This window comes from Aulostomus chinensis, chromosome 4 (assembly GCF_037954235.1).
Source record: "Aulostomus chinensis isolate RoL2024-O1b breed Wild chromosome 4, RoL_Achi_v1.0, whole genome shotgun sequence".
NCBI lineage: Eukaryota > Metazoa > Chordata > Actinopteri > Syngnathiformes > Aulostomidae > Aulostomus > Aulostomus chinensis.
Window position 1 is genome coordinate 5,075,671 of NC_141323.1, and position 21,675 is coordinate 5,097,345.

Sequence of the window (21,675 nt, forward strand, 5' to 3'; positions counted from 1 at the left end):
TCTACTTTACCTCCTGAGTTTTCCGTGACGTCTTACCTTCAGAAGCCTATTCATATCCGCTTCCATGTTAGAGATGGTCATCCTCTGCATAATGATGTCACTGACACGTCTCTCCAGTGTCTGCCATTTGGCTCTTGCTGTTCGGCTGAGGTAGATACTTCCCATCCGCACCGGAGAACTCCTGAGGCAGAAGTCAGAGCTCTTCATAAAAACACAACACACAAACACACACACACACACACACACACACACACACACACACACACACACACACAACATAGGCTTCACAAGCTCCGTACCTGGCGCCGTTGGATGAGGATCCATGGGACTGCGGCCTCCCAGAGGTGGTGCGATGCGGCGGCTCCTGATGAGGGTCAGGTAAGCTCACCTTCCTGCTCACCTTGCCAGACACGGGCCGCACCTGCCGCCTGAGAGCTGTCACCTGACCAAGATCACAACCATCATCATTCACATATATAAGAAACGTAACCATCTAATATCTCCTGCCTCGTGCAACTATCCCACCTCCTCATTTTTCCTGCGCAGGATTAACTCCTGTTGTCTCTTCTGAGCTTCAAGCTGCTTCAGTTGGTGCTGAAGGGACAAATAATGTTCAGGGAAGCAATAAAATCATTTTCAGAAGCTCAGTCTGTATCTGTGAGTCTCACCTCAGCTCTGCGCTGGTCTTTCTTCAGAGAGGCAATCTCCCTGTTCCTCCTGCACTCACTGGCTCTGTTCCGGTCCTGCTGCTCCTTCATCTGACGCATCAGTGCCACCTGGTGGACAGACACAATATGACAGCACCGCAACAAGCAAGCGAGCACAAACTGACCATTGGTTTTCCTCCCTCCACCTTGGTTTTCTTCATCTCCGTCACATCAAGCTGGAGTTTCTTGAGCTGTTTCTCATACTGAGACTGGTTCTTCAGCAGGCGTGCGTGCTCCTTCTGGGCCGAGTGCAGCTTCTGCAGCTCTTTGTTCATGGAGCTCAGCTTCCTCTCGTACTCAGCTTTGATCCTCTTGGCCTTCTCCTCTGTGCAGGACTCCACAGAACCTGGAGAGGAGTGAAGAAAGCGAGGCGCTTGATGTGGTTACATATCTCATGAGCTGAAACTATTGAAGCTCTTCTGGTTTCCATGTGCCCCTCACCCATATTATGTAGCACTTTGTCCCTCTCCAGCTGTGTGTCCCGAATCTTGTTCTGCAGCATCACCAGCTTCTGTTCGTACTGCTGTTTGAGCGTGTGCAGACGCCGCTGGCTGTTCTCCAGCTCGTCTATCAGCTTCTGTTTGATGGCGATCTCACAGGTGATGTTTGCCAGGTCCGCCTGGACGTTCTCTGCACGGATGCACATCATTAGATTTGCCCCGTTCTACTTAATCATCAACTCTGTCTGATGATAGATCATAAATCCTGCCGTCACTCGTACCTTTCTCCTCCAGTTCTTCAGCGTCGGACTCCTCAGACGTCTCCTCCACCGCCATGTCAGAATCCTCCTCCTCTGCGTCAGCATCCTCGCCCTCTTCGTGATCGCTGCCCTCCTTGTGACGGACAAACACAGACATTAATGAACATCTTAGCAATCAATCAAAGCTTAATGGAGGGATACTCCACCTACCGCGTCTGCGTCCTCATTGCTCCGCTCCTGATCATTGTCTGGGACTTCCTCTTTGATAACACTAAAAAAAGAAAAGAAAAGCAGCTATGAACAGAGACTTTTTTGGGGGGGGGGGGGTTGGTTTGTTTTATATAACAGGAAAAGGAAACATGCAAATTACAACAAACTTCATCAAATCATGGAATCGATGTTGATTAGCGACATCATCACCATTGCTGATTTCTCCCATTCCACAGTAACCACTGACCACAGGGGAGGGGGCTGCCACACACAAGATGAGTTGATCAAGTCTGACACATGAGCTTGAACACAACTACATTTTTTTATTTTTACACAAAGCCTTAAATTGCCACTTTCAGTTTTGATCCTCTGAATTTGATCAAAACATAAATGGGATTTGGTTGGTCATCCATCCATCCCTCCATCCATTTTCTACCGCTTATCCTGTTAAGGGTCATGGGGGGTGGAGCCTATCCCAGCAGCCTTCACCCTGGACAGGTCACCAGTCCATGGCAGGGCCGACACATAGAGACAGACAACCATTGGCTCTCCCAGCCACGCCTACGGTCAATTTAGAGCAGGGGTGGGCAACCATGTGCCAGGTGTGTATGCAGGTTTTCCTTCCAACGAAATACTTTGACAGGTGATTCCACTGATTAACACTCTTCTGTGGCTGAAGGTGTGTGAATCCATGGCACATGATTTCCCACCCCTGATTTAGAGTCTGGATTAACCTGGTCCCCTCTTGATGTCTTTGGACTGTGGGAGGAAGCCGGAGTACCGGAGAGAACCCACGCAGACACAGGGAGAACATGCAGACTCCACCCAGAAAGATCCCGTGCTTGAGCTGGGGCTCGAACCCGGAACCTTCTTGCTATGAGGCGACAGTGCTGACCACTGCACCACCGTACCGCCCCCGGATTTGGGGGGGCAGCACGCAATGCGGAGCAAAGAGGAGAAACAGTAACAAGGTGAAGTGGAAGAGTTAAAGGCGCACACCAATGTGGGAATTATCCTTATTGACTTCCTCCCCAGTGCAAGTCAAGAAGATGGATAACCCTCTGTCCTCTGTGCACACATTCAGGAGCTTGTTAGCTTAGCACAATAAATGGTAGTGGATGGGAAGTGTCTGTCTGTCATGCATCAAAGTAAAAAAACTAAAATAATCCTGCCTATGTGTAGGCATGTTGAGCTATGCTAATAATTCAAACTGGCTTCCATTTATTGGAAACGATCCAATCTATCTTCCTGTCTGGCTCTGGGGAGGATAACACATCCCTCAAAAAGTTGGTGTGTTCCTGTAAGAGTTGGTTAAGATCTGCTTCCCTCCAGGCGTGTTAACCACCTGTCGGTGCAGGAGACATTAGAGGTTAGTTCAAGTAGGAGATGTGGGAGAGATCTGGATTAGTCTGGGAAAGCCCAGCTGCTAGTTGATCGGGTTGTGACTTTGACCCCATTCTGGACGGGATGTAGCAAACCTGGCGTGTTCAACCTCTCGCTGGTGATTCTCTTCGTATTGCCTCAGCCTTCGGAGAGAAGGATGGGGACAGGGGGTGTGGATGAGAAGGAGGAGGAGGAGGAGGTAGAGGGGCAGACAGGGCGCAGAATTCGGAGCAAGTGAGGGGAGATTACAAGACAGCAGAGAGGAAGAAAGAGGAAGCATGGAAGATCAGGTGAGTGCTGAGATGATGAGTACCCACCCTCATATGTACACTCACATCAGGGCGCGTCAAAGCCTGTCAGACAACAACCAGCCCTGCTGTCTCGGCTGAATTCAGCTCAAAATTCTAGCGCAGAGATAATTATCCTCGAGGTATGGGGCCAGAGCCGTAACCATGGCAACCGACAAACATCAACATCGATTCAATTTCCCTCCGAGCAAGGGTTGATCACACACCTCTTTTTCTTCTTCTTTTCCTTCTTCTTGAGTTTCTCTAGATCCCTCTTGGCCATCTCGATGACATCACTGGCCTCCTTCTCAGGCGTGAAGAGGGAAGAGGCGAAGGAACCGGAGCCGGCGTAGAGCGAGGAACGCGTGGACGCCCGGTTGAGACTCTTCCTGAGGTTCTCGTTCACGGCCTCGCTCTCGAGAAGTTTGGCTCTGAGGAAGTGACCCGCGTCAGTCCGTCTCCTTGGTTTTTCTTGGCTCGTGTGTGTGAGTACAAAATCCCTGTGTCAGTCAGCACATACCTGAGCTCCTCGATTTCTTTGATGTAGTTCTGGATCATGTTCCCGATCTCTTCGTTGCCTTCACCTGTAAGCAGAGGTGTCACTGTTCAGCTGGACCATTTCTATATTAAGGCTGTTTCCTGGGTCGCACCGTAGCCCACCTGCTTTGGCGAGGGCCTGGTTGGCGTGGTCACTGAGGATCTGAGTGAGTCTGGCTCGCTGGGCGTCGATGGTCTCCTGCATGGCTTTCACCCTCACCCTCAGGTTGTTGTTCTCGGTCTGTAACATGGAGTTCTCATGGACCAAGTCGTTGATGCCCTCCATACCATCTTCGCCCACCATACGCTTCCCCTGAGAGTCACATAGAATGTCAGACATCACATTTTTTTGCCTCCTAGTCCATCTACTGCCCCACCCGCCCTGCTGTCCTCTCACCGTCTTGTACTCCATCAGCTCCATCTGCAGGCGGGCGATCTCTGTTCTCAAGGCGCTGATCTGCTGGCTGGCTCGGTCCTGGTTCACCATCACTTTGTTTTTGATGTTTCTGGCTCGGTTGGCGTACTTCAGGGTGTTCAGTGTCTCCATGAAGTCCCGGTCTGACGGGCTGATGCAGGCGATCATCACTGTTTGACTGACGCACACGAGAATAACAAGGGATTCATTACCGCTGTCATTATTACCATGGCAACAATGTTTCTTTCAGTTTTTGTTAAATGCATACAGATATCAATTTAGAGCCACGATGAATCCATTCACTTCAGCTGTTTTGATGATTGATCTTTTTAGTCTTTTATTCAAGCCAAAACTGTCAAACAATGCTTCTTCCAGACTTTGGTTTGGGACAGTAAGATGAACAAAACAAGTTAATTGAACTTTTCATTTTGGGCTCTGGGGTGACCATTTTTTCAAATTTATTGTCACTTTGTAGACTCAATACATTTTTGATTGCTGTAAAAAAAAAAAAGGAACAACGGGGCCTTCATTACGTGAGCAAACCACAGAATCGAAAGCATCATTCTAGAGAAGAAATGCTGTTATTCTTATGTCTGGTTGCTCAAAAATGTAAAAAATGCTACTAAAAGAGTGAATATTAAAAATCCAGATTCACAGGTGTGGGTTGGATTGGTGTGGATAATTCTGTAATGACCTGTTGCCGCCCAGCGAGTCCTGCAGCAGCCGGGTGAGTTTGGAGTCTCGGTAAGGCACGTGAGTGGAGCGCTTACTCCTGTCTCCCAGAGCGCTGATGACGTTTCCCAGGGCAAGCTGAGGTCAGACAGAGGCGGGGGCGAGGGGTGTCAGTAAACAGCAGGTTCATCCAGAAGACATACTTGTTTGTGTGATTCCTATTGTGACCACATGGGGGCAGTCTTGGACCAGGGAACACCCAGCTACTAGTGAACAAACGTGAGCTAATGTAGATCAGCCAGGTTCAGTGTGGTAATACGGAAATGAAGTGGATCGAAACAAACATTTGTTATTTTAAAATCAGAACAAGAACAACTGATGACCCGCAGACGTGACCTATGAGAGCTCTCGGGTTTCTCACCAGCCCACAGTTGATGGAGATGCCTTCCTTAGCTCGGTCCCCGGTGGCTCCGGTTCTCTTCAGTCTCTCGGAACCAGCCAGGTCCACAAAGTGGAATTTAGCTGTCAGCGTCTCAAATTCGTTAATCTCTGAGTTGTTAGCTAAACGGTTGTCTGTTTCATTATCCTGCAGGAGAACGGAGAAAACAGCTTGAGATATTTATATTGAGACTTCATAGGTGGATAATCACATCAAATACAGCATGTACGTTGTTGTCCGGCGAGCAGACTCGGACTTGGCACAGGTGGATGGTGAAGATGGCGTGAGAGCGTGAACTCTGTACGTTCATCTGGGTGCTGGCGGTGGTTCGAGACAAAGCCCCCAGCTTCAGACATTGAATCATCTGTCAGGGGAAAGAAGGAGAGCGACAACAAGGTGTGTTTATCACAGCATCACAAGCAGGACTGCATCAGATACATAGCCAGAACTACTTTCCTGACTGAGCGTAGTGATTTCACACAGCACTATAAATTTTAGCAAAGACACATTGGTTGATCACTATAAGAGTGAGAACTTTGTGAGAGAGGAAGACAATGACTGCCTCAGACCAAGCTAAGGTCCCAATCTAATCAAACCATAAGACATAGCTGTCAAGCTAGAGGAATGCTAACCTGCCCATCCACAAACATTCAATGTGCTAAGCTAATTAGCCGTCAATTGGTCTCTGTGGGTCTCAGTTCCCTCAGCTAGACAAGAGAAGGGTATCTATCTACTTGTGTGGCTCTGGAGAGGATGGCAAGCAAATATTTTCCCCAAAAAAGTGGGTGCTCTGCTTTCATGAATTTAACTATCATAAGCTCCACCTTCTATTTGTGATCCTCCAATCACAACTGTTGCTCGCCATGTCACGGAGAGGCTGAATTTGAGTCGGTCAGACATGACTCCTGAATAAATTCGGATCAAACACGGAACAGACCAACACCACACGTGTGCTGACCTCAGCTGCAGACGTGACGCTGCGAGTGGTGACACCGACAGTGTAGATGCCTCCGTTAGCATCCTCGTGGATTTTGATGTTGGATTTCTGCTTCCTGGCTTCGATGTCCCGAGTCGTGTCGAACAAGTCCAGCACCTCCTCATTATACAGCTAAAACAGAAACACGTACATGGATTTAACCGCCAATATAATGATGACATCATCACTTGACACACTTCTCGCCATCTCATCTTTCACTCTCAGCTGCTTCCTCGCCACCTGTTAGCAGACGCTTTTTGCTGCTTATAAATAAAGCCAGGCGTTGACCACGGAGACAGACTAATGACAGTTTAATGGTTTTTGAGTCATCTGGCTGCTTTAACGGCACAAAACCCCTACACCCTCTGCTGACCTTTGACCTCTGGCTGTCTCCATGCTGTGCTATGTGACTAATCATGATCAAGTGGACATTTGGAGTTTAAAGTTTAAGCTGAGTAATGTGTATCACATCACGATGATCTCTGGGTTTCTTCCTGGGAAGGTTTTGTGAGAGTGTGTGTGTGTGTGTGTGTGTGTGTGTGTGTGTGTGTTTCTGCACCTCCAGGAACTGTGCATTGATTTTGAACTCAGGGACGGGCTTGCCCTGCTCAGTGGCAGCCTGTATGCGTTCCTCGATCCCTCGGAACAGGTGGTTGACGGCGCGGGGAATGATACCCAGCTCATCCTCGCCGATGTTAACGTCGAAGCCCGTTCCCATGGTGTAGGTTTTGCCTGAACCCGTCTGGACATGTGCGAGGAGACAAAGTCATCCGTTATTTTACGAGAAGGGGATATTTTTGTGCTTGTCTGTGTTTCTGGTGTAATTCGGTGTGTATTTCCTCTGTTTGGAGGGAAAATAGAAAGACTCAAACATTGAGTGGGTGGGGGGGGGGGGGGGGCCGAGGGGATGAGGGCGGTCGCCGTGGTGACAAAAAGAGGAATGCTCAGATTCACACGTCACCCCTCGACTCCCTGCTGGAGCGCCTGAAAGAGACCCTGACAAGAGTGTGTGTATGTGTGGTGATAGATGAAGGCGATGTGTGTTTGTGTGACAGAGAGAGAGAGAGAGAGAGAGAGAGAGAGAGAGAGAGAGAGAGAGAGAGAGAGAGAGAGAGAGAGAGAGAGAGAGAGAGAGAGAGAGAGGGAATCTGAAAGTTTGATTCAGTCTATGGGACCGCACCTGTGTGAACAGCTCATGTTGTGCACAATTCTATATGTGCGTGCGTGTTTCTCTGTGTGCGTGTCTGTGTCTGCATCCTGTGAAAGGCTCTTTGACAGGAATACAACGAGCACAGGAACAATGCGAGGAGAGAATAATGAACAGACAGAAGAGGAGTGAAGAATAAGACACTGGAGGGGAACTGGTTTAGTTGGTGGAGGAGAATCGGCTGCAGCCAGGAATGAAAGGCCATAGAAAGTGAAGAATGCGTGTTTCAATTTGTTTAATTTGCATTTTAGAAAAATTCCACAATGTTGTGACACCTGCTGCTTCTGCTGTTGTGGTAAAAACATTCCTGTCAAGCTGCCACGTCCTGGTACTAACCTGCGACTCCAGAATGAAGTGGAACCGTGTTCTCAAGTGTTAAGATCCAGAGCATAAAACATACATTAAAAAAAAAAAAAAAGAGTTGCTGTTTTTTGTCCCAGTCTAAATACAGAAGGTCTTCAGCAGCATTACACTCTGGTCTGGTTGAAATGAGCAAAAAAACACACTGGTTCTTTAATCCAGATACTGTTTTATTGTTCAGCTTTCTGACTTCAAGTGTAAAAAGGTAATAATTTTAGTAAATATCGATTGTAAGTGAAGAGAACAATCATGTCTGTCCGCTTAATGTTAAAATGTTTGGATAAGCTTAGCTTACATTAGCTTAGCATTGGAGACTGACAGTGCCCTCAAATGGCGTCCTGTTTATGAGAGGATACGATCTGACCCCCGCCCCCGTCGTATTAACAACGTCGTTTTTCTGACAGCTTCAAGTTCATGACTTGTGATGTAGTTGATGATGGTTTTTTTAGAGACGGCGTAGCCCACGGATTCAGGTTTTTCCGTCTTTCATCTTTCTCGTTTTATGATTGTCAATATTTCAACAGCCTAATGACGATATTCGTCTTTTCATTTGCTTCAGTTACGTTGCAATCTTGTTAACTCTGTTGCTTCCAGACCGTGAAGGTTAAAAAAAGGAGAACAAGCAATCTTCTGGTGTTCACTGTTTGTTTTTATCCAAGCAACGGCGTTCCCGTCCAGTTACCGCTTGAACGCCAAGCCTTTCCTGTGCAGGACTTCACAAGTTCCCCTGGAAGGCAACATGACACCAGGAAGATGGCAACCCTGGCTCCTTCTATTGGACTTCACTTCCTCTGAAAAACGAATCCACCATTTATGAACTCCAACAGCCTGCGGTTTAACATGTGCTGATATTTCTACGTCTTAGTGAAAGCGGCGACTCGCTCCAGCAAGTTTACGGGCTAAACAAACAACACATCATTTGTAAGCTTTGGAGAGGCAAAAGGGCCATTTTAGGCTAGCTGTTTCTGGTCTGAATGCTAAGCTGCGGCATTGTTTTTTTTCTTTCTTTTTTTTTGTGAATGTCAAACTGCCAGGGCTCCTAGAGGTTAAGTTCTGGGCTTTGGTATGAAGTGAAGCAATGGGCCTTGATTAGAGAGCCTGTATAAAGCTGTGGTGTGTCAGCAGGCTGGAACACGCCAGCTGATATTGACAGATCTCCTCTGAGGATTATTCACTTCACCTTAAGGTTTGTCAGGTGATATAAAATAAAACCTTCATCTATCATGATGTGTGCCGTAAATCTCCAGATGCTACACAGCTCCATCGCCTTGGGTGCCTGTGTAAAAACGCACGTGTGTGTGTGTGTGTGTGTGTGTGTGTGTGTGTGTGTGTGTACAAAGCTGCTCAGCTGCTCTCATAAAATGACACAGAGTACATTTTTCCTAAGGAAGGGCAACCCTGAATAGAACTGACCTGTCCGTATGCAAAGATGGTTGCGTTGTAACCCTCGAAGCAGCCTTCAATCAGGCTCTCAGTGCAGTGAGTGTAGATGGCGTCCTGCTGGGTGTCCATGTCAAAGACGTAGTCATAGGTGAAGGCCTTGTCCTTCCCCAGAACCACCTGCGGCTCCCCGGGCATCACGTAGGTACAGATATGACAGCCCTCTATCTTTTCTTTGGCGAGCTGAGGACGAATCCTTGGAGACACAGAAGAAGAAAGAGGAGAATGAGACTTTGAATACCCACTGCTGAAAATGAATCCAGCACTGATCTTTGTTAGCTTAAATATTAGCCGTCATCTGGAGTGCTGACTGATGCATTCAAGGTCATGATACTTGTGGCTACACTAGTACTGGTGCCTGGGCTTCAGTAGAGCCCCTTCACACTGCACCAAAAACGCGGGTGAACACGGGTGTTTGGGCGCTCTGAAAGAGTCGACTCTGCATTTCGACCCGCGTTTTTTCCCAAACAGTTTCCATGTGTATGATCTTACACAAATTAATCTCTGCTTGGGAACTCCCACCAACTGGGGAACCCTAACATGAACGGCGCAAGCGCGACCGTGTTTATAAACAACTTGTATCGCGATCTTCACATCTTTTTTATCGATCGTGGCAGCGCACTGGCAAGATCGTGAACGAGAGAGGAAAACACAGGCAAGCAGCCTCACAGCGGGAGCTCAGACCTGCGTCTGCTGCAAGCTTGCCCTAATGCTGAGCAAACGCGGGTGCAAAAACCCGCGTTGACCCGCGTTTTTCGGTGTGAAAAGGGTACAGCAGTACCCAATAGCACTATTAGCAGGTTAGCTGCTTTTGTTAGCAATTCAAATATGCCGCATTTTTCTGTTTGTGTGTGTGCTGACCAGGTGTTTCCTCAGGTTTTATTGTCTGCGTTAAGTTTTATAAAGTGCAACTAAACTCAAGACTTTCAGCTTGCCATCATCCAAACATGTTACAGGGCCTGACGTCATATAGTCTCACTCGCTCTCCCCAATCAATACTTTACTTTCTCACTCTTTCTCAGACTTTGGTACACAGCCTTAATGATGTCATTCATTAGCAAAAGGCACCGTAATTCTTCTGAACGAGGAACACCATTGTCTGAAACAAAACAGCCAGTAAGTGTAAGAAAGTTCTGCTTGCACGAGAGGAAATGCAAAGATTTCGCTATAAACAAACTGCGAATTCCTGCCTGTTTAACAGCAGTACCCAGATCAGTTTCAAAACCCTTCCTGTTACATCTGCTCGAGGATTTGCGGAGCTTCGGTGGCGCTGCTGTGTGAGGGCGAGGCCGAGTGTAGCTGTCTGTGCATGTGCCGTCTTATGCTATGATACCGTTGATCACTGGTAGCAACAATAGAGTCCAGCTGCAGGCACATCATATTTTGCAAGCAGATGAGTGCTGCTACTGTGTTTGTGTGTGTGTGTGAGTGTGTTGGCGTGTGTGACGGTAGGACCACGCAGTGCCAGCACACGCTCCAGCAGGCAGCACACACTCTACAGTGAACGCACTGTTCATGAGAGCTCTGGGTAAACAGTCCCACCCTGGATTTCATTAAGGAATTGCTCTGTTTGCTTTCTTTTACATAAATACACTGTCGTTACATCATTTCCTCCCCAGTGACCTTCGGCCTCTCATCACTGAACTCACTGTCCACCTGAAGTGGAATTATTGGAGGCGGACCAAGGAAATATTTGGACATATTGGAAACATTAAACACTGGAAGCTTACAGCACGTAGAAGCATTCAATATGAAAAATGTAGACCTCGGTTTAAGTTTAGATTGAAGTTTAGGTTTAGTTTTAGAACTAAGTTGCAATGGAGAGTAAGGGGCTATTATGTCAATGAATAGGCATATCTAAGAACTCTGTGTGTGTGTGTGTGTGTGTGTGTGTGTGTGTGTGTGTGTGTGTGTGTGCTTTGCATTGAGTGTATTCTGTGTGCAAGACGTGCGTAAACATTGCTTTGTGCTGCATTAAAAATAGTCTCATTCATCAGGGCAACTGTCTACAGAAGAAGTGAATAGTCTCAAAGGGCAGTGTGCGTGTGTGTTTGTGTGTGTGTGTAAGAGAGAGAGAGAGAGTGTGTGTACATGAGTGGTAGTGAGAGAGAGAGAGAGAGAGAGAGACAGACAGACAGACAGACAGACAGACAGTCAGAGACAGAGAGAGTAGATGGAAAACAAGCCTGAAGCAAGCCAGTAAGAAAATTTGAGCGTGTTTGTGTATGTTTGTAAGTCTTTATGGGGAAAGAGGTGGGGCCAAGGAGGCGGGGTTAGGGTGGGGCTGATGATGCAGGTTGGAGGTGAGTGGCTGACACACTCCTTCCTACCTGCCGCAAACGCACGTCCAGATTGCCGTGAAAAAAGCAGAAATATGCTAGTACACTCCAAGTGTCATCACAGATGAAAGAAAGTTGCGAATGAGCTTCACGTCTTGCTCAAGGACTGCAATATCGAACAGGCAACCTTACAGTTCATAAACAGCCACCTTTGTTCCTCAGCCGTGCCATGAAGGGACTTCTGGCAAACCTGGTTTACCTCAAAATTGGAATATGAAAAACTGCAAATCTTCCCAAGTCGCAAACCTCAGGTTTCCCTCCAAACGCACTGTAAATGTTGACTGAATATTCAGAAATTCAGCAAAAAAACAACAACAAAAGGAAGCAAATGAATCCATGTTTCCATCCACCGCTGTTATTGAAATATTAGCTAAATATCATATATTGAGATGCTGCAATTCTTTTAAGATTGGACAGTCTTGAGACATTTTTAAAAAGGACAGGATCAGAATTTAAAGTCACGCTAGCAGCAACGTCTTCTTTAGCTGTCAAACAATCTTAACTTGAACACCTGAAAGCATCGGCAGTGCGGGTTGTCTCGGGTGAAAGTGATGTAACGCTGAGGTCACCAGAGGAGATGGCGTATTTAATGACAGGACAGGCTGAGAATCTGCATTAATCTCTTTGGCCACCTGAATAACAATGGAGGCACTCACTGCTGCAGGCAGCCGAGGAAAGGAGTCGCCCGGTTCTTGCTCTTCTCCAGATGTGATGAAATATGAACAAGATGTCACATTCAAAGGAAGTAGGAAGTTGAAATTATCTGCTCTGTCCCTGAAGCAGACTGTTCTCGGGTCGACACGTTCAGAACAAATGTCCACTCCCTCTTATTCTGAGTGGCGCCGAGCTTTATGCATACGTTTGCATACATGGCGGGATACGAGTGGAATACAAGTCTGAGGAAATGTTCGACATAAAGAGAAAGAAAGGAGTGAGGGAGCGAGAGACTCAAGTCAAACACACCTTTTATCTGCTGGTGTAACGGTGGTCTTTATCCACACAGAGCCGACCCTTTTCACTGCTCTTTGTGTCTCTTCCTAAAGAGGCTTTGAGTCGCCATTTTTGAGATTTGACCTTTTTGTTTTTCACTGTAAAAAATAAAAAGGACCATGAGTTGGACAACTGGGGCTCTTCCTCTCCGCGGATTAGTGGGCTGTTGTATTCCATTATTTCATCATGTAAACTCGATTCTCTAGACAGGCTCAGTGTTTACTCAGGGTCTGATTTAGGCTGTGTTAAGAGTATGAAGAGCGTTAAATATGCGGCTAGAGTCACTAGCTTAGCATAGCACAAAGACTGGGGGTGCAGCTAGCCTGCGTCTGCCCGAGTACATCATCTTTCATTACAGCATTCAAATTACGTGGATTAAATATAAAAGGTTGATTAGTACATTCTAGAGCAGAGAGAGAGAGAGAGAGAGAGAGTGAGTTATGGTAGCACTTTATGCACAGCTAAGCTATCGCCTGACAAATTTTTCACGGACAAATATGAATGTCCATTTTGCTATGAAAATTCAAAGCGTATTTCACAATCGTCACAGTTATTTGGGGGGGAGGTTGTGGCTTCAAAATGCTAAAATTGTACTGATAAAACATTTCGACAGAGTATTTTTAGACTGATTTTTTTTTTTATATGCTACTTGTAGCTTCTGTTCATTCGACACTAGCACCAAAATAGTAAATGAAACATGTAAGAGAGGTCAACATGTCAACGTCTGCGGCACTATATTATCTGACGTAGCCAGCATCGTGTAACTTCCTGGTCTTCTATATCGTCTGTGGCAGGGGTTTTCAAAGTGGGGGCCACCAGGGGGTGCTAGGGGGGCCTCAGAAAATTGGAGGGAAGATAAGAAAAAAAAAATCTAATTTTTCATTCATTATGATAAAATATAATGTATTTTTTTTAATAATAATTTTAAAATATAATTTATAATCAAAATGTTATTTGCCATGCTCATCTCTCTGATTGCCTGCTGGTCAAAACATCGTTCATGGCATTGTGACGTCATGCATTGTGGTTTGCGACATTTATCAAGCTGCTTTGCACCTTGCGTAGCTAGCTCAACACACACACACACACACACACACGAGAGAGAGGTTTGATTTCTTTTGTTCTGTTCTTATCGTCAACAGTTTGTTCAAGCGTCTGTTCCTCAGCGGGAAAATAACACAGTGATGAAAACACGTTGTCAATGATATCCTTCTGCTTAAGAAATGTAACAATTACTGAAGCGTGAATAAATGTAAGAAAGCCATTCTAAAAGCTGATGTTTTTGTTTACATATTTTGTAGCATCGCCGGTGGGTTTGCAAAGGGGGTCCCCGGCCAGAAGCGAATGCTGCTTGGGGGGCCATGGCGTGGAAAAGTTTGAGAACCCCTGGTCTGTGGTTTACTAAGAACTAATACAAGGTCTTGGATCAAACCTCCTGTCTGAAGGTGGCAGGCACCGGTTTGGTGTATGATTAGCGTGACTGACTGTAGCTGTAGTTATCACCTGACAGGTCTCGCTCCGTGGTTCAACCCAAAACACTCTTTCCTCCGGGCTGAATAAGGGCTGCCCTTCAGCCCTGCGCAGACTCACACTAATCCGCCTTCTAGAGTGACATGCAGGCGTTCACAGGCTGATTCTCCTGGAAATCCAACTCCACTGCTTCCCTCAAATTCACACAAGTACACACACACGCAGAGACAAGTCCAAATTGGTTAGTGAGTTTTATAGTGTTTAACATTATGAGCATTGCTCCTCCTCTTGTATTATACTCTCATATATTCACGGATATCAATAAATACCATTTTCACTGTATAAAGATTTACTATTTTACTAAATAGCAAATGTGCACACACACACACACACAAACACACACACACACTAGAGGGGGCCCCGGGGCCAAGTTTAAACCTTTCTGTAGTAACTGCTTGCCACGCTAATCTACTGTGACGGTTGGAGCCAGTTGCAGGTTTGACAAAAGCAAATACTTAGTGGTTTCAGGCAGGGGAGGATTATGAGGATCCATTTACATTGTACATTTAGGAGGATTTGGATTTATGACATATCCAGGTCTAATATAGGCATCTGCATTGGTTTCCCCATAAATAAATATATGACAAAAAGGAAACATTAATGTCTCAATTTAACCAGGTTATTTCAAGGTAAAACATTTTGGTACATAGGGCTAATAGTTAGCTTCCCGCTGATTGCAGTCCTGCTTAGCTATGCTAACTGTCTTCTGGCTATGTGTAAGAGGTCTGTCTCCCTAGCTCTTTTTCCAAATAAGTTGAACCACTCATTGAGCAGTTTCACTGTTGTCAACCGGGAAATCAGTGTGAAAAAATAATTCAAGTACATTGACATTCAACTGACACTTAAGGGGAACGCTAAGACGGCGCGTTAGCTCTTAGCTAAAGGTGTGTTAACCAGTGTTGCCAGCTCCTTGGTGTCGTAAAAGCTAATAAAGTTGCTCAATGACATCATACAATTAAAAAAAAAAACTTGAGTCCTAATCATGTGACTCAAGTCCAGACCTCTCCTACTTTTGTTTTGTTGTACATTCAGGTGGATGAACCGGTGGCGCGTGTAAAACGGTGCTACAAGTCACTTAAGACTGTAAACTTTGCAATCAGTCTGCATTTAGTTTTACACATAATGACGCACGAGAGGAGCTTCAGTGAAGCCTGAGAGACACACACACACACACACACACACACAGAGTATAATCCATATATTTCTAAGCACATAGTATAACTCCTAAAATACACACTCACACACACACCACCCCTGTTTTACCCCTTAGACCCCATGTGACGATTCCTGTTAGGGTCTTGCTCTCAGTCTCATTACTGCAATTATAGTGACAGCCTGAGATACACACACACACACACACACACACACACACACACACACACACACACACACACACACACACACACACACACGCACACACTGGACACTTACCCTTACCTCCACCTAACCTTACCTTAACCTCACAACAAGTCTTGATATTTAATGATTAACGTGACGAGGGTTTGCGTCTGTTGCTCACAACAACGAGACCGTGAGGATTAGCGCTCAGATGACATCACCAGTGAGAGTTGTGTGTGTTGTTGCAGCGAGTCGCCTCATTAGCCTCCTTGCTGATGTGCCCGTAGTTGCAACTTCGAGTCCCGTTCATGGCATGACTTCTCCCCACACACACACACACACACACACACGTTCACTTTGACTCCTTTCTGTTTGTGAATGTTAAAAAACACAAAACAGCTGAAACTGATCGACTGATTCAGGTTAAATGTGCCAGCGCAGCTTAAGAGGTGTCAGTCTAAATATTCTGAGTATTTTTGAGTATTAAAAATGGCACAATACTGAAACACAAATCAACAGTTGCTTCTGTGAATATTGCTGACAACTGTGACTTAGTGGATGCTGCGTCTTTAAAAAAACAAAAAACAAAAACCTGGATGTTATATTTTTATGCATTTTACTCTTTTTGGTGTTTTTATTGTGAATTCATTCTGTCCTATGCATTCTAGTTTCATTCTATCTGAACACGTTTTTCATGCTCTTTTCTCTCTGTTTCGTAAAGTACTTTATGCTGCAATCTTTGAATGAAAGGTGTTGAAGTTTGATACAACAAATTATTATTGCCATCTGGAATGTAATACACGATCATCTAAAAAAAAACTGATGGACAGATGAACAGTAAATTAAACTTTTACTGTCTTATTAAAGATGTTAAGTGATGAGAGGAAGTAAGACGATGCTGGTAAATTAAAGAGGTGAGTCAGTCCATCCCCGCGCTGATCTCACCCTTCCTGAAACAATCATGCGCTGATCTCACCCTTCCTGAACCAGAGTCCATCCCTGCTGTCCTATACAGGATCCCAACAGCAGCAGCAGCGGCGCGGCCCTGCCGACACCGGCGGGCCTCTGTGATTCAGCAGAACCAGAGAGGAACATCTGAGCCCACGAGGCAGCCGACAACAACGGTCTCCTCACATCATGATGGCCGTCACCAGCATGCTGACTCATCACCTGACCTCACAGTCTCATATTTGTGCGGATCTAGAAACACTAAAAAAGCATCAAAGTGAGACTCACAACTGCAGGACAGCAGGAGGGGTTTATGGTTTGCTATCATATTTGTTGTGGTTCAACTGGCCTGGGGGTGGCTGCATTTACGAGAGGATATTAAAAGAAGCATCAAACAGACTCTCTCAGTCCACGGACATTTAAAAATATAGACAACAGTAACTGCTCCAGTGTTAGCACAGATGCTACTATAGCATCAATTACATCAGATACTATTTTGGATTCTGAATTGAATGCGCAAAGAATAACAAACTGATTCTCTACATCCACCAAGAAGGTGATGTGCTGCATTCACCTGTGCTTGTACTCGGGTCACATGACAAGCTAGCTGTGATTAATGGAGGAGTGTCGTGCACGTGCGTGTATGTGTATGTGTATGTGTGTGTGTGTGTGGGGGGGGGGGGGGGGACCCTCAGGAAGAGCCATTTTACACCGGTTCTGGCAGAGGCGTTCACTCTAGAAAACACAGATCTGGTTCTATTTGCATATTAAAGGAACACATGATGTGACAGTGACATTAGCTCAGTTCTTGCTAGCAGGAGCACCAACAGCAGCGTCCTCAAACGGAACGTCTCGATAACAAGTGACGCTAAGCAGCTGAAGAATGTCTGCCAGGGTTTTGATGAAGAGCCAAACGGACGCTAGTCCCTCACTAAGGCCAGACATGCTATCCAATTAATGACACAGTAATACATACACACCCACACACACACACACGCACGCACACAAGCTCTACTGAGCCTCCTGCAATTGAGACAAGAGAACTGAACACACAAGTAGAAGTTACAGCACTAATCCTGCTTCTGGATTCTTGAAGGAATCGTACCACTTTTATGCGTGTGCGTGTGTGTGTGTGTGTGTGTGTGTGTGGGTGCGCGTGCCTCAACAACGCCGCCAGGTAAACCATGATGGTCCCCTTATATAACCCAAACAAAGAGCGGGTCTTTTACCGCAGGTGCTCTCACGTCGGTGATATGTTCCGGCTCTAATGGCCGCCGCAGAAAGAGGATCAACGGGGAAGAACATGGAACAAGAAACCTCAGCTGCTTCTGTTTTCTCTCCACAACACAGCAGGACTGTGTTTCTAGCAACAGTCTCTTTATTTTCAAGCAGCTGATGTTGACATCAAGCCAGTTCATTGTACTGCATCACTTCCACAAGCAGCGAGCTACAACAAGTCCTCAACCTGGAGGGGGCGAATACACTGAGGTCGGATTCTGGTGCCGTTTATTCAAAGATGTCAAATTAACATACAACATAATTTATTAGAGCAACTCTTAAAGGTCCTGTGTGGAGAATTTGGGATGGATCGTTGGCAGACGCATTGGCTGACATCATTCAATCCCAGCATGCAACAGTCCAAATCAAATGTGGAATAGAATATGAAAGGATGTTGTGCCCCGAGGAGAGCGTTTTATCAGATTCAAAAAAGGTACTAAGAGACGAAAGAACTGGACTGAACTTGCTAGAATCAAACGGAACCCTGGGAACCCACTGATACTTCATATCAGCTACTGAGTTCCATGCTTCCTGACTTCAGTATTTTACATTACTCCGCCCTCTATGCTAACGTAGCTAAGCTGAGGGGGCACTTTCAGCAACTGCCCTGCTACTTCTAGCTTGTGGAGTCCAGAGTGGAATATCCAACCAGATCAGGTCCAGTTGTGTCCCTCCAAGACTGTCCGGAGCAGGACGAGCAGAACTTGATCAGGTAGTTGTGGACGTCTGGATACCGCAGGTGTTTCGATACTCGTCAAACCATCACGGAGACATTAGAAGGGTCAGTAATGATAAATCCATCAAGGTTTACGGAGACATTAGAAGGGTCAGTTATGATAAATCCATCAAGGTTTAAATATATCGTTTACTATCCGGGGCTCTAAAGACTGCAGTAAACTCTGACAGTGGCATCATACTCAAACTTTTCCTGCCAACAAGAGAACAAAACGCAAAACTGAATACTAACAACTACATTTTCAATCATGTTTTATCATCTGAAGCTGAGACTCATTGCATTTCTGCCCATTTGAGAGATTTCATTAACGTCCGCCCTCGCTGAAGGAACTGGTAGGGATCGGTTTTGATCAATTCTGAGAGTTCAGATCATAAATGAATAAGGGACGGCTGGAGGTGTCAGGGTGCAATCTGGAGCTCCACAGCTAGATGTCACTAGATCCTCCAAACGGTTACAACAATCCAGCTCATTTTTTATCCTGACAAACATCATGACTGTATTTTGGGTCAAACAATCCTCAGGAAAGAACCCCTTGAATCTCCTGCTGGGAGACTTCGAACTCAACTCGCCTCTGATTATCAAACCAGCCAGAAACACAGGAGCAGTTTCCTTGTGATGTTAAATTAATTATTCAATAAATCCCCTCAGACCTTAGTGTCTGTACATCAAAACTAAAACACTAAAACTGAAAACTAAAACACTAAATATTTGTTTTGAAGCTCTTTTGTCACTTTTACAGCAACGACTGTATCCTGACATTAAGACGGTTGTTCTTGCATTCCTGGCAAGAGCGCCGCCACCGCCGCGGGTGAAAAACCCCCTCCGATGTGACCTTCAAACTCCATGCGAACGCAGCAAGAAGGCCGGTGATGTCATGAAGAGCGTTCTCGGGAAAGAAGGAGAAGCAGAGAGAAATAAAAGAGACAGAAAATCCTGCTGACTCAGCGTTTCACTGACCGCCGTCTAATCACAGGGTCGTCACTACACACCCAGAACCTTGAAAAAGATCCCCAGTCACCATGGTGACGCCTAACACTGGTTCAAAGAAAGCTGCCAGAGGGAAATTTGGACCAGGTCACTGATTCCTGGGTCAAAGGTCAGAGAGCAGGAAGGAGATCAGGTTAGAGGGTGGCAGAGGATGGTGACAGTCATCCCCCCGACTGGCAGCAAGAGAGGGCATATGAGGACGCGCACACACAGACACACACACACAGACACACACACACACACACACACACACCCTTGGCCTCACTAGCACTGATACCAACTTCATGGAAACATTCTTTTTTCACAAGGACAATCTAGACCAATAATGGTGCTCAAGGGATGTTAGTGGAAATAAAAAGATGACAATAGTGAACAAGTTTGGAAAAATCAGCAGGTCACGGCACAAAAACATGTTTGGCTTCAAACCCTGACACAGAAACCATCAGGCGATCAGTTTTGGCGAGTGTGATTGCGGAATGAACACGCCAGAGAGTGAGGAAGTACAATCTGCTACTTGTATTAGAAAAGCAAACGTGTTGAGGTGTTCATATTTGTTCATGCTGCTTTACTGAATTTCTCCGTGATATCACATGACCACACACGACCACAGCTGGCAGGCGGTGAGCAGCGGGACTCGCTTTGTGTGTCAGTTCACTTGAGTTAGTTCATGAATATTTATAGTGAATATGCATGACTGGGCTTGCACACACACACACACACACACACAGCTTTTGTATCATGGCAGCAGGCGTACAGCCTTTGCCCTGAAGAATAATCCACAAAGGATAAAAGGGGCGGGGCTTGTGGCTGACAGACACTCAGAGGGGCCAACATTGGTTTATCTTGATACTCCCGAAGGGTTAAATGTGGTAGGGGTCTAGTTTTCATTTGATCAGTTCATTAGCAAATCATTTTAAGAATGAAAAGTCAGCAAATAGTCAACTACATCTCCCACCATGATGTTTTCAGTTTCCCTGGTTGGTCTGACAACGGTCCGAAACCAGAGATAATTATGCTAGCATAGCTGAAAAACAGCAGATAAATGTAATTGTGTAATAATAATAAAAATAAAAATAATAATGATGATAGCAAATAATTTTAACTATTCATTGCTCAACAAATCCACTTGATTTTTATTACACTAATAATTTTGGCAATAACTCAACCACAGGCAAATGCTAGGGTTTAGCTCGCAAGAGTGGGCATCTCACATTAATGCCGCTATTTGAGGATTTTACTGGACTAATCATTTATTATTTTTAGAATTATGTACAGTGCAGTGCTTAATTTGTAAATCATTAAGTGTCCATAAGCAAAGTACAGCTCAGGGATGAGGGAGGGGCACAGGTCCCGGAACGTATCCAGAAAACATGCAGAGGACAACATACAAATGCCCACTTGCCATGCTGGGGGACTTACAAGCCTCAATTTCAAATAATACCCATGGTGTAAATGTTATGACGGTAATTTACAATTATTTTAGGCTCCACTGCGCAGCACAGGTGAATGCCCACATCCCCACAGGTGGGACTTACAGTTTACAGTCAGCAACTCATTTCTCAACAGGTCCAACTTGTAAAACAAACCAAAAAAAAGAGAGCTCAAAATAAATCACACGAATCTTCCATGATTACTACGGTATTTAGAGATCATCCCATCCCTGACCTGTCGCTGGACGTCCCACACTCCCCTCTCCTCTCCTGAATCCTGCTGTAAGCGCTGATGTCGCGGTTCCCGCCTCTAGTCCCCCGGCCGTTGGAGCGGGCTAGCCGATGCCAGGGTACCCGCCTGTTGCTCTGGCTGTTGGTGGTCCACCTGGCTGACTGCTAGCGCTGGAGCTGGCTCCTGCTCCGACTTGAGATGAACATAGCCAGCTGCTGCCACGGTACCAGCCTCCTGGCCCGTCCTGGCAAGCTGTAGGAGAATCTGGCTAGCTGTGGCGGCGTTAGCCTCCTGCCCAGGCTTGGCTAGCTGTAGGTGAACCTGGCTAGCTGTATGAAAACCTGGCTAGCTGTAGGAGAACCTGGCTAGCTGTAGTAGAAGCTTGCTAGCTGTAGGAGAACCTGGCTAGCTGTGGCGGCGCTAGCCTCCTGCTGCGGCCGATTTTGATCGTCAACATGACCGCTGCAGCTGCCCTCGTCGCCGCTTGTGGAGGCTTTTCTGACTCATTTTGAAGCCTCATGCTACTCTTCCTTC

At 46.0% G+C, this 21,675-nt stretch overlaps 1 protein-coding gene across 5 annotated transcripts in view; it reads right to left on the minus strand.

Moving 5' to 3' along the window:
- The window catches only part of LOC147262383 (kinesin-like protein KIF21A), a 35,891-nt gene that overhangs the window by 9,942 nt on the left and 4,274 nt on the right, over nt 1–21,675 (minus strand). For 2 of the 5 annotated variants that reach the window (XM_086201178.1, XM_086201176.1), the window contains exons 2-20: nt 9,307–9,529; nt 6,886–7,068; nt 6,309–6,458; nt 5,580–5,714; nt 5,333–5,497; nt 4,934–5,049; nt 4,222–4,417; nt 3,948–4,137; nt 3,808–3,871; nt 3,515–3,718; nt 3,096–3,143; nt 1,618–1,678; nt 1,429–1,540; nt 1,149–1,337; nt 854–1,053; nt 669–776; nt 526–594; nt 300–442; nt 37–181 (exon numbers count right to left, since the gene is read on the minus strand). In XM_086201178.1, the coding sequence (XP_086057304.1) occupies nt 37–181; nt 300–442; nt 526–594; nt 669–776; nt 854–1,053; nt 1,149–1,337; nt 1,429–1,540; nt 1,618–1,678; nt 3,096–3,143; nt 3,515–3,718; nt 3,808–3,871; nt 3,948–4,137; nt 4,222–4,417; nt 4,934–5,049; nt 5,333–5,497; nt 5,580–5,714; nt 6,309–6,458; nt 6,886–7,068; nt 9,307–9,529 (2,701 nt within the window). Of the gene's footprint in view, nt 1–36; nt 182–299; nt 443–525; nt 595–668; nt 777–853; nt 1,054–1,148; nt 1,338–1,428; nt 1,541–1,617; nt 1,679–3,095; nt 3,144–3,514; nt 3,719–3,807; nt 3,872–3,947; nt 4,138–4,221; nt 4,418–4,933; nt 5,050–5,332; nt 5,498–5,579; nt 5,715–6,308; nt 6,459–6,885; nt 7,069–9,306; nt 9,530–14,165; nt 14,955–21,675 lie in introns of those variants that run through there. The other 3 variants (XM_086201181.1, XM_086201179.1, XM_086201180.1) reach the window with 2 other exon arrangements.